Source organism: Apostichopus japonicus, chromosome 19, assembly GCF_037975245.1.
Source record: "Apostichopus japonicus isolate 1M-3 chromosome 19, ASM3797524v1, whole genome shotgun sequence".
Taxonomy (NCBI): domain Eukaryota; kingdom Metazoa; phylum Echinodermata; class Holothuroidea; order Aspidochirotida; family Stichopodidae; genus Apostichopus; species Apostichopus japonicus.
The window spans coordinates 377,864-390,162 of NC_092579.1; the positions used below are offsets into that span (position 1 = coordinate 377,864).

General features: G+C 35.4%; 1 protein-coding gene across 6 annotated transcripts in view; it reads left to right on the top strand.

The window, feature by feature from the left end:
• The window catches only part of LOC139959407 (sorting nexin-29-like), a 60,303-nt gene that overhangs the window by 16,850 nt on the left and 31,154 nt on the right, over nt 1–12,299 (top strand). For all 6 annotated transcript variants that reach the window (XM_071956986.1, XM_071956985.1, XM_071956987.1 and 3 more), the window contains 5 exons: nt 496–670; nt 5,143–5,275; nt 5,965–6,073; nt 9,341–10,217; nt 11,489–11,544. In XM_071956986.1, the coding sequence (XP_071813087.1) occupies nt 496–670; nt 5,143–5,275; nt 5,965–6,073; nt 9,341–10,217; nt 11,489–11,544 (1,350 nt within the window). The remainder of the gene's footprint in view (nt 1–495; nt 671–5,142; nt 5,276–5,964; nt 6,074–9,340; nt 10,218–11,488; nt 11,545–12,299) is intronic.

Sequence of the window (12,299 nt, forward strand, 5' to 3'; positions counted from 1 at the left end):
TTGCAATACACCCCTCCCCTCCTTCTTCCACATCCCTACACATACAATCTAGGACCCTTTACATCAATGGCAAATTGATTAACACAATTCTTAAGTTACATATGTTGTAGATTACATATGTGGTCAATGTCTCTTTGTGAGAACTAAAATGTGTATATTCTTGCTTTTATATAGTCTGCAGATGTTGTCAACTATTTTATGTTCTGAGCTGAAGGAGATGTTAATTTCGTTGTCTTATGTTATATATTGTATTTTCCATATTGTGAGTAAAAACCATATGCTTTGTTGATATCACTTTATTGGAAGTCTTTATCGGTTTAAACACTCTTTGAAGTGTTTTTTTAAGTGTTTTTTATGTTTTCTAACATTACTGCTTCTCTGTCTTTAAATAATCTCTTGCTATACTGAATTGAATCGTTGATTTCTGCATGATAATATGGAGCTCTTTGTTGTTTATTTGAGGACAACAGTGTTTTCGTTCTTGTTTTCTTGCAGTATTTTGGCTAGTAATCAAAGAACATTTAACACCACATGAACTCCAGAGGTACATGTCTTTAAAGAGCATTCTCTCAGATGCTGGTAGAGGCAGATCCTGGTTAAGGAGTACCTTAAATGAACATTCACTTGAGAGGTACTTCCACATGTTGCTAGGCAACTTGCAGTCACTCAGGTAAATTTACAGTAGTCACTCTTTAATCTTAAGATCGTCAATCACTTTAATTTCATATTTTCTCATGATCAAAGTCTTTAAAAGGTGTCTCTTTGTTCTCTTGCTTTTCACAATTTGTGTGAAGTTACTTGAAGTTCAAGATGAAGCAGATGTAAATCTTATGTACTGGATAATAATTGTTCAATACGAGCTAATACTATTAGACAACAGTATAGACATGTACTATGCAGTGATTATTCAATGAAACTAACCAAATGGATATGTACTAGACAGGAATTATTCCATAGTAATAAACACAACAATAAGGAACTAAAAATAATAAACCATATCATCCAGACATATAGACATGTACTATGCAGTGATTATTCAATGAAACTAACCAAATGGATATGTACTAGACAGGAATTATTCCATAGTAATAAACAGAACTAGAAAATAATAATCCATATCAACCGGACATTTAGACATGTACTATGCAGTGATTATTCAATGAAACTAACCAAATGGATATGTACTATGCACTAGACAGGAATTATTCCATAGTAATAAACAGAACTAGAAAATAATAATCCATATCAACCGGACATTTAGACATGTACTATGCAGTGATTATTCAATGAAACTAACCAAATGTACTATGCACTAGACAGGAATTATTCCATAGTAATAAACAGAACTAGAAAATAATAATCCATATCAACCGGACATTTAGACATGTACTATGCAGTGATTATTCAATGAAACTAACCAAATGGATATGTACTATTGATATAGACATGAGTGCAATGTACACAAGGATTATTTGATAATACTAACAAAATATTGCAGTAATTACACAGTTAGCCCATGATACTAATGATACTCCATTTAATTTCATTAAATTCTTGAAATTAACGTTTAAGCTGTTGTCACTCAATGCACCACAATGAAGAGGGTGCAAGTGTTGTCTACAGACCTGCTTCGTTCATCATGACTTCTACTTGCATCAGGCAGTCTTAAGTGATCTGTATAAATAATGAAACCTTCATACATCAACCAACCCTCCCTGTTAAAGCAAAATATGAAATTATGATTTAAATAAGTTACAAAATGAGAAAAAAATTAAGTCTAAATGATCATGATGTTATACAGCTTAAGCTTACTATATCTGTGTTCTGCATAATATGTTTAATTCAGCACTAAATCAGTTTCTGTATTTGTAATCTAACATCTGCTCCATGAACAAGGAAGGGTCCTCCATGCTTTCACTTTCAGCTGTGTAACATTGCTGCTTGGTTACTAGCCATAGACAGACTATGCTGTCAAGTTGTGTGGGTGTGTGTGCATGTGACAACCTAGCTTGTAAACACGATATCTAAAGATAAGTAACATCCGCAGTTCACATATTTGGCATGTGGCTTCTCCATGATTAGTACAATAACCCTATTGTTTTGTTGCAGGTTTGGGATCAGCAGAGGGCAAAATGAATGTGAAAATCTCAAAAAGGCTATCTCCAGAACCTGAACATCAAAGGAGGTTATGGATGCCTTTGTATGATAGCCTTATGTAGTGTAAAGTGTTTACACAATGTGTTGCAGGTCATGGTTCATTTAAGGTCACAAGGGGTCAAAAGTTTGAAATCCTTGTAGACACATCATTGTTTTGGTGGAGGTCAAAGGTCACTTGGGGTCATCAAAGTTCTGTAAAGCCTTATAAGCACAAACCTTGTAAACATGATATCAAGATAGGTTATATCACGTAGCACATATTTGGCATGTATCTTTCTTATAGTGAGTTCAAGAACCCTATTTTAGGTGGAGGTCAAAGGTCCTTGGGGGTCAGCAGAGGTGCAGATGTCAAAATATTGAATAGATCTCATTAGCTTAACTATTACAAATGCAAATTGAGCTCTTTGTATTTAGAGTGAGCATGCAAAATAAATTACCAACAACAAACAATGTCCCCCTGTCTTTCTTTCATTGCTGTGGTATTATGTCACATGATTCCCTGTCATAAAACCATGTAAGCACTGACTCTGTTTAGATTTATACTGCTCTCCATCTGTGGTATTAACTTTAGCCAGGGTTAGTAGCTTAAAAACTACTCTTTTGCTGCTTTGTAATGTATTTACAGGCAAGTAACAGCTGGGAGGGGTTACACCTCTGGTTGTGAAGCTTTTCATTAAATATTATATTCAATTTATTTATTTGTTGCAATCTAATATAGAAACTCCCACTCAAACATTCTGCTTATTTCCTTAAAATAATAGTCCAGGTCAAAATTTTGATAGCTTAAAGAGGAACATAATCTGCATTCTGGTGAAATTTGCATTCAATTCCTATGTACCGTTTTTGAGGTATTGACAGTTGAAGTTATCTGATATTCTACCAAAATTGAACTTGATGCAAACAGGTGTGGACCTAGACTATTCTTTCAAATGTTACTGTTTCCTTCACATGACAATATAAGCAATGGTATAGAAGTTACTGAGAACAAGATAGGTCAGAGTTATAAACAACAGTCATCAAAACTTGGAATTGGGTCACATTTGTTAAAAACTCACACAAGCAATTCACAGAATGGTCTTTCTTCATGATGTGTGAACAATGAACTATACTAGACTATACAATTCACTTTGCAACATCAATTGAGCTACATCACTCATGTTCTAGTAAGTGATACAATAGAATTTGTATGTCAGTGAAACAGAGAACAATGTGAGGATTGTGAGGCCTTCTGTAAGCAAGATACTATAAGAAGGGAGGCTTCAGGTATTAGATTTATCAATGATGCATCTAATATTAATGCATCTTAATGCATCTAATATCTTAATACATCTTAGATTTATCAAAGATGCATCTAATCTTAATGCATCTAATATCTTAATACATCTTAGATTTATCAAAGATGCATCTAATCTTAATGCATCTTAATGCATCTAATATCTTAATACATCTTAGATTTATCAATGATGCATCTAATATTAATGCATCTTAATGCATCTAATATCTTAATACATCTTAGATTTATCAAAGATGCATCTAATCTTAATGCATCTTAATGCATCTAATATCTTAATACATCTTAGATTTATCAATGATGCATCTAATATTAATGCATCTTAATGCATCTAATATCTTAATACATCTTAGATTTATCAAAGATGCATCTAATCTTAATGCATCTTAATGCATCTAATATCTTAATACATCTTAGATTTATCAATGATGCATCTAATATTAATGCATCTTAATGCATCTAATATCTTAATACATCTTAGATTTATCAAAGATGCATCTAATCTTAATGCATCTTAATGCATCTAATATCTTAATACATCTTAGATTTATCAATGATGCATCTAATATTAATGCATCTTAATGCATCTAATATCTTAATACATCTTAGATTTATCAATGATGCATCTAATATTAATGCATCTTAATGCATCTAATATCTTAATACATCTTAGATTTATCAATGATGCATCTAATATTAATGCATCTTAATGCATCTAATATCTTAATACATCTTAGATTTATCAAAGATGCATCTAATCTTAATGCATCTTAATGCATCTAATATCTTAATACATCTTAGATTTATCAATGATGCATCTAATATTAATGCATCTTAATGCATCTAATATCTTAATACATCTTAGATTTATCAAAGATGCATCTAATCTTAATGCATCTTAATGCATCTAATATCTTAATACATCTTAGATTTATCAATGATGCATCTAATATTAATGCATCTTAATGCATCTCATATCTTAATACATCTTAGATTTATCAATGATGCATCTAATATTAATGCATCTTAATGCATCTAATATCTTAATACATCTTAGATTTATCAATGATGCATCTAATCTTAATGCATCTAATATCTTAATACATCTTAGATTTATCAATGATGCATCTAATATTAATGCATCTTAATGCATCTAATATCTTAATACATCTTGACATTTCTGGTTTTGTCTTGTATGTAATTTAATTTTGGTAGGAGAGGATATGGCAGTGTAAGGTCATTTTAATTTATGCAAACATAATCTTTGATTCAGAAACTTTCTGAAGGGGCTATCATATGTAATATAAAATGTGGTTACACTTTGTCCAAGGTTGAGAACCGAGGTCATCTGCACGCCTCCAACGTTTTGCCTGCTAAAAGTTGCTTAAGATTTCAGCATACTTTTTTGTAGTTTCCGACCTCTCAGATTATGCTAATAGATTTAAGTTGATCATCTTAGACAACTGATTCTCTTAATGCAGTAAATGCTTTGAGAATGCCAGTGTAACTACTGTTAGTATATAGTTGAATTTCTAGCACAGTAAGCAGTAATTCAGATCAAGACCTTGGGAAAACAATAAATCGACAAAGTTTTGCAAACTGCCAAGAAACTTTTGGGACTATCTGGGTTCACACACAGTACCTCCTCCATTGGAATGAAGGTGAATAATTGTCTTGTCTCTATTTACTTGCAGCCAATATTATGAACCTTGGTCGTTTTTACTTGATGAAGAACGTTCATCAATGCTACCTACTATGGCCAGAGGTTTGGGGTCCATCCTGTTTGCTATAAACATCGATAATGAAGAGCTCAATGGTACTAAGGTGGTAAGTAATAGTTCATTCCTTTGTATCTATTCTTATGTACAAAATGTAAAGCACAACATTTTATTACCTTTTGGTAAGAGATTTTGGTAAAGTTTCATTAGAAATATACATAGATTTAAATCCTTAGTTTTGTTGATAGCTGTAACCTATTAAACTACATTTTTCTTATCACTTCATCTCTTTCTGAATTTATTAAATGACAAAGCCTGTTGTTAATAAGATTGATCAGATAAATAAGACAAACAGAAGTTATTCAACATGAATTGTCTTTTGTCTGTGCTTGAGAGCAATGGAGTTTTGATCAAGGTGAGTTAAGGAAGCGGTTCCAACATGTGACATTCTTCAGATAAATTACTTGGAAAATAAACTTTCATTATAAATGGTCACAAGTTTGGTTGAACCTTAAACAATAACGTCTGAGTTGTGCTCTGACATTGTTGTTTGCTAGTATATCTTGGAGTCATTCTTTAACATTATTGTTTTCTAGTATATCTTGGAGGCATTCTTTAACATTATTGTTTTCTAGTATATCTTGTAGTTATTCTTTAACATTATTGTTTGCTAGTATATCTTGGTCCAAGAGGTCATTTAAGGTTCTACAGTGACACCGATGTTGTGTGGTTATCTGCAGTTGAACTTATTTATACCAATGTTTATCTTTAACAAGATCTTAATCGTGGTTTTAACAGGGATTACCATCTCTTACATCTCTAATTCAATCCTCTGATGTGGTGGAAGCAGCTAACCTTAATGAACCTGATGCAGAGAGTTCGGCACCTCTTGCCTCATCACCAATAGGTAAATATATCTTTTCTTAATTACAAATATAATAAAGCTGGTTCATGGAGCTCAGCATGCATTGCCTAATCACCAATAAGTAAATGGATCATCTGACTTGTGCCAGTAATGACCCTGGGGCCGGACACTCAGCACCCCTTACCTATTATCAATAGGTTAATATCACTCCATGCTCCTATAATGAACCTAGTTCAGGGAGCTCAGCACCCCTTACCTATAACCAATAGATAAATATATCACTCCATGCTCCTATAATGAACCTAGTTCAGGAGCTCAGCACCCCTTACCTATAACCAATAGATAAATATATCACTCCATGCTCCTATAATGAACCTAGTTCAGGGAGCTCAGCACCCCTTACCTATAACCCAGGGTTGTCCAACCTATGGCCTGCGGGCCACAGTCCGGCCCGCCAGAGATGCTCTACGGTGCGAAATTTAAGTGAGCAGATTTATTGATAACAATTTGAAGCTATATAATCAATCATTCGAACCTTCTGGGTCCAAAAAACTGCATACAGGTCAGTTTGTGTGACACTCTCTCAGAGGAAGGGGGGGGCGGCTGAACTTTATTCATCTGTTTTATCAGGAAGGAAAATTAATCAGTGCGCTCCGCGCGCAGTGCTCACATTTTGTTGCCTTGAACATCGGGCAACAAATCCGAAAATCGAGCGTAGGGTTCATGCGGCCCCTCCTTCATCATAATCATTCCATGTGGCCCTCCTCTGTAAAAGGTTGGACAACCCTGCTATAACCAATAGATAAATATATCACTCCATGCTCCTATAATGAACCTAGTTCAGGGAGCTCAGCACCCCTTACGTATTATCAATCGGTTAATATATCACTCCATGCTCCTATAATGAACCTACAGTAGTTCAGGGAGCTCAGCACCCCTTACCTATTATCAATAGGTTAATATCACTCCATGCTCCTATAATGAATCTAGTTCAGGGAGCTCAGCACCCCTTACCTATAACCAATAGATAAATATATCACTCCATGCTCCTATAATGAACCTAGTTGAGGGAGCTCAGCACCCCTTACCTATAACCAATAGATAAATATATCACTCCATGCTCCTATAATGAACCTAGTTCAGGGAGCTTAGCAAGCCTTGCCTCGTCACCAGTAGGTAAACAGATATACTAACAAAGTTTAACATGAATACTAGTTGCAAGACTTACTTGAGTTACTCTAAATTTAACCTTCCTATGTTGCAGACTGATACAAAACAACAGAATAGTAGCATTCCACCTTGTATTTCTATACCACTTGTAACTTTTGAGAGATGACACTTGAAACATGTTAGGCTCATCAATAAAAAAGTGACTACATAGTCTAAACTATTAGATCAGTTCCTCGAATGCAACCAAAACTCAGTGAGAAACCAAGACTTTTATGGCTCCAAAGGACATGTTTAAAGTTGGTCAAGGACAAATTGTGTTTGAATGTAATCTAAAAGTCTGCTCTGTTGTTCATAAACAGTCATCTTGAGATATTAGAACCATTAAAACAATGGATGAGTACTACCATTTAGACCTTTAGAATAGGATTTTTATTGCCCCTAGTATTTGAAAATGTTCAATGACCATTGATGTAACCTTTTGCACCAAGGGATGACACATTTAATGGCTGTAAAGGGAGAAGGAATGATAAAGGAGACAAGCACTTGATAATAGTTATGTTAATGCTAATCACAGAATGTAGGCTCAATAGAAATATTCACAATCATGTTTCATATAAGTTTTTGGTATGGACTTCTAAACTAAAAGATGCCGAGCTAAACCACCTAATATCCCCAACGATGGTTACTACAAGCTAACATGCCAAGCTGAACCACCTAACTATCCCACTATGGATATTACAAGCTAACATTACGAGCTTAACCACTTAACTATCCCACTATGGATACTACAACTAACATGCCAAGTGAAACCACTTTGCTATCCCACTATGAATATTACAAGCTAACATGCCAAGCTAAACCACTTAACTATCCCAACAATGAATACTACAAGCTAACATGACGAGCTAAACCACTTAACTATCCCACTATGGATACTACAAGCTAACATGTTAAGCTAAACCACTTAACTATCCGACTATGGATACTACAAGCTAACATGTTAAGCTAAACCACTTAACTATCCCAATATGGATACTACAAGCTAACATGTTAAGCTAAACCACTTAACTATCCCACTATGAATACTACAAGCAAACATGCTAAGCTAAACCACTTAACTATCCCACTGTGGATACTACAAGCTAACATGCCGAGCTAAACCACTTAACTATCCCACTATGGATACTACAACTAACATGCCAAGCTAAACCACTTAACTATCCCAACAATGGATACTACAAGCTAACATTACGAGCTAAACCACTTAACTATCCCAATATGGATACTACAAGCTAACATGCTAAGCTAAACCACTTAACTATCCGACTATGGATACTACAAGCTAACATGCCGAGCTAAACCACTTAACTATCCCACTATGGATACTACAACTAACATGCCGAGCTAAACCACTTAACTATCCCAACAATGGATACTACAAGCTAACATTACGAGCTAAACCACTTAACTATCCCAATATGGATACTACAAGCTAACATGCCGAGCCAAACCACTTAACTATCCCACTATGGATACTACAACTAACATGCCGAGCTAAACCACTTAACTATCCCAACAATGGATACTACAAGCTAACATTACGAGCTAAACCACTTAACTATCCCAATATGGATACTACAAGCTAACATGCTAAGCTAAACCACTTAACTATCCCAACAATGGATACTACAAGCTAACATGCCGAGCTAAACCACTTAACTATCCGACTATGGATACTACAAGCTAACATGCCGAGCTAAACCACTTAACTATCCCAATATGGATACTACCAGCTAACATGCCAAGCTAAACCACTTAACTATCCCAATATGGATATTACAAGCTAACATGCTGGCCGTGAATCCAATAATCCATAAACTAACACATTGACAGAAACGGTATTTTTCAAGACAAGACAACATCAAACCATATAATATCACAATATCTGGATTGTTAGAGACAATAATGACATTTTGTAGTGACATCACTTGCTTCATTATCCTGATATAAGAACATTATGTAAGAAGATTGAAACACCCCACATGTTACATTCTTGTCATTCACTTTTGAAACTTGAACTTTGAATGTAGATGAAACCTTTGTTAAGCTCATTTGACATGTTACTTTTGATCTCCTCAGTTTTAAAGGAGGGCAAGAAGAAGAAGAAGAAGAAGAAACCTGCTGTCTCAATAGTGTCGTTTAACGATGGTCAGCATTCCTCTCAGGTCATCTCAGGGTCATCTGTTCCTCAGCCACGTCTAGATACCATGAACACAAATTCATTTGATTCTACCTCCAGTTCAAGTGACTTTGTTTCAAAATCTGTCCCTGGAGATGAAGCAATGAATTTTCATGGTCTTATACCTGGATCAGATGTAGACGTAAACATGGCAGATAATTCCTCAAAGGTGTCCAAACATTTTGATAGCCATTCAACAAATATTGAAACAGGACCTGTGCAATACCCAACAGATGCATCAACGCAACCTGACCATCTTGTAAGAATGGAAAGAAAGTCATCAAATCCTATAGAAATTGTGCAACACAATGGCTCATATGGCTCATATGCCACATCATTCCCTGCTAAGACCCCTCCCTCTACACCCTACGATTCCACAACCTTATCAGAATACAGTAACAGTAGAAAGACTCTAAGTGTTGAAGCAGTGAGCGATCAACTTCAGATTCAGAGGGATCTGAACCCTGAGGGAGAAGATATACAAACAGAGTGTCAACACTCTTCTGAAGGGGATAAGGAAGGGTTATTAGATCACCAGTCACTCTCCAAAACTACAAGTGAGAGCTCAATAGACAGAGAGGGAAGTCCTTTTCATTCAAAGTCCAGTTTTCATGTCATTGGTGATGATGGGGAAGTTCCAATCTATCCTCTGTCACAGGATTCAGTGTTAAATCAAGAAGACAGCCAATCAAATGATTCTAGTAGCTTGGCATTCAGTACTGAGGTTGAGAATGCTGCCCTAGGGGTTGCCCTGGCTCAGAAAGGGTTTACAGATGGGTGAGTTATCATGATGCTACCCTGTGTAGTGTACCTAGTTTATATTGTCACACTGTAGTTTAACACCCCTTTATATGTTCTTTTAGGTCTGTATATACATTAAATAAAGTTGCTGAATGTTCATCCACTACCATGCAGCAGTAAATGAAGTTGCTGAATGTTCATCCACTACACACAGTTAATAAAGTTGCTCTATGTTCATCCACTACACACAGTTAATTAAGTTGCATTCATGGTACTGTCAGTTGGAAAATTAATCAAATGTTACCATTCTTTCAAGATTATTGTGCTTTTGGTTATATTTATGGGGGGTTTTGGTTTGGATGATGATCGTAACCTTTGCATTCATGATGGCGTATGTGCGTGTGTGTGAGTGCGTTTCGTGACGCCCAGCTTGTAAACACAATAACTCAAGAAGGGAAGGTCAGACCAATTCATATTTTTCTGTAGAAGTACCACATTGAGTACAAGAAGCCTATTGTTTTTGGTGGAGGGCAAAGGTCATTTTGGGTCACCAGGGGTCAAATTGTGATTCTTGTAATCACAATATCCCAAGAAGGAAAGCTTGTGAGGACATCATATTTAGTGTGTAGAAGTACCACATTGAGTTAAAGAAGCTGATTGGTTTTGGTCGAAGTCAATGGTCATTTGGGGTCACCAGCGGTCAAATTGTGAAAACTTCGTAAGCACGATATCTCAAGAAAGGAATTATTGGCAGACCTCATATTTGGTGTGTAGAAGTACCACATTGATTCAAAGAAGCCTATTGTTTTAGGTGGAGGTCAAAGGACATTTGGGGTCATCAGAGGTTAAATCGTGAAACCCTTGTTAACATGTACACCCTCACTATACATTACATCAGATTCATGAAGAAAACTGCTCATGTTACATCATCGAAACCACAATGCAATATGCATTGTGGTTTTTTATTTCATTAATCTATTCATATTCATATTGGCAATTTCATTTAAAATAGCAAATTTGGCTCAGCAGTGTAAGACTGAAAATATATTTTGAAAGAAAGAAGTATATCATTTGTGCTCATCTGTGTGTGCAGGAAGAAGGATATTTCCTTGGGAACCTAATAATTTAAAGTGAATATCACACTGTATATTTCCAGGCATATTTGTACTTTTAATCACATTTTAAAGTAAGTCACAGATCAAATACATTGTTGATATTTGTTTTTCTCACACAGGCTTAACAGATGTTATTATTCAATCTCTTCTTCCAATTTTAAATAACAAGTGTCTTCCTCTTTCATGTTTTAGTCTTTTGGAGGCCAAACTAACTGAGGATCCTGAGAAGTATTCAGCTATGTCGCATGGTATGCCTTGCCGTTATTTAACTCAGTTTTGTGAACCTTGTTCATCTGGTAGGCTGTATGTCAATTATCTACTGCTGGCAAATCCTCAAGCTTGTGCTACAGTATTTTGCAGTCATTAAGTTCACAAGAGCTGTTCTTATGTAATGGATGTTACACTGTGGTTTGGTCTTATTGGTAACTGTGCATAGTTTTGTACAGTAACACAAACCTAGCCAGGGTGGCAAGCTAAAATGTTAAATTGATCATGGTCACTTTGTTTCATTCTATCATGTCAAGTCATCTGCTACTGTTTTTAAACCACTGGTTAATAGCCTGCAGTTTCTTGTACCCATAAACTCAAGGTGTAAACCACAAGATTCACCTCTTTTGTTGGACGAACCATTACTTGAGTCCCTGAATAACAAATTGATGTGACTGGTACAAGACAGAGCAATATAACATACTGTATGGATGCCATGGTTGAGTTAACTGACTAGAATTGGTTTTATGTTGCAAAGCACAAAAAACAGTTGCAGTAATGAAAGATGGGCTAATTAGGACTAGGATCATCTGAGATTATGATAATTGTGGGCTTAAGGTCAGGGTGTTAAGGCATTACTAGCACTGATAAGGTGTTGGGATTACTTAATGCAACTTTTTTGTGTTTGGTGGTAAACTTTATCCAACACTACCTAGTTTACCTCAAACAGGATTGTAATCAATCAAACTAAGAAATATGTTTGAATTATTTTTTTTATGAAATGAAGGTTTAATGT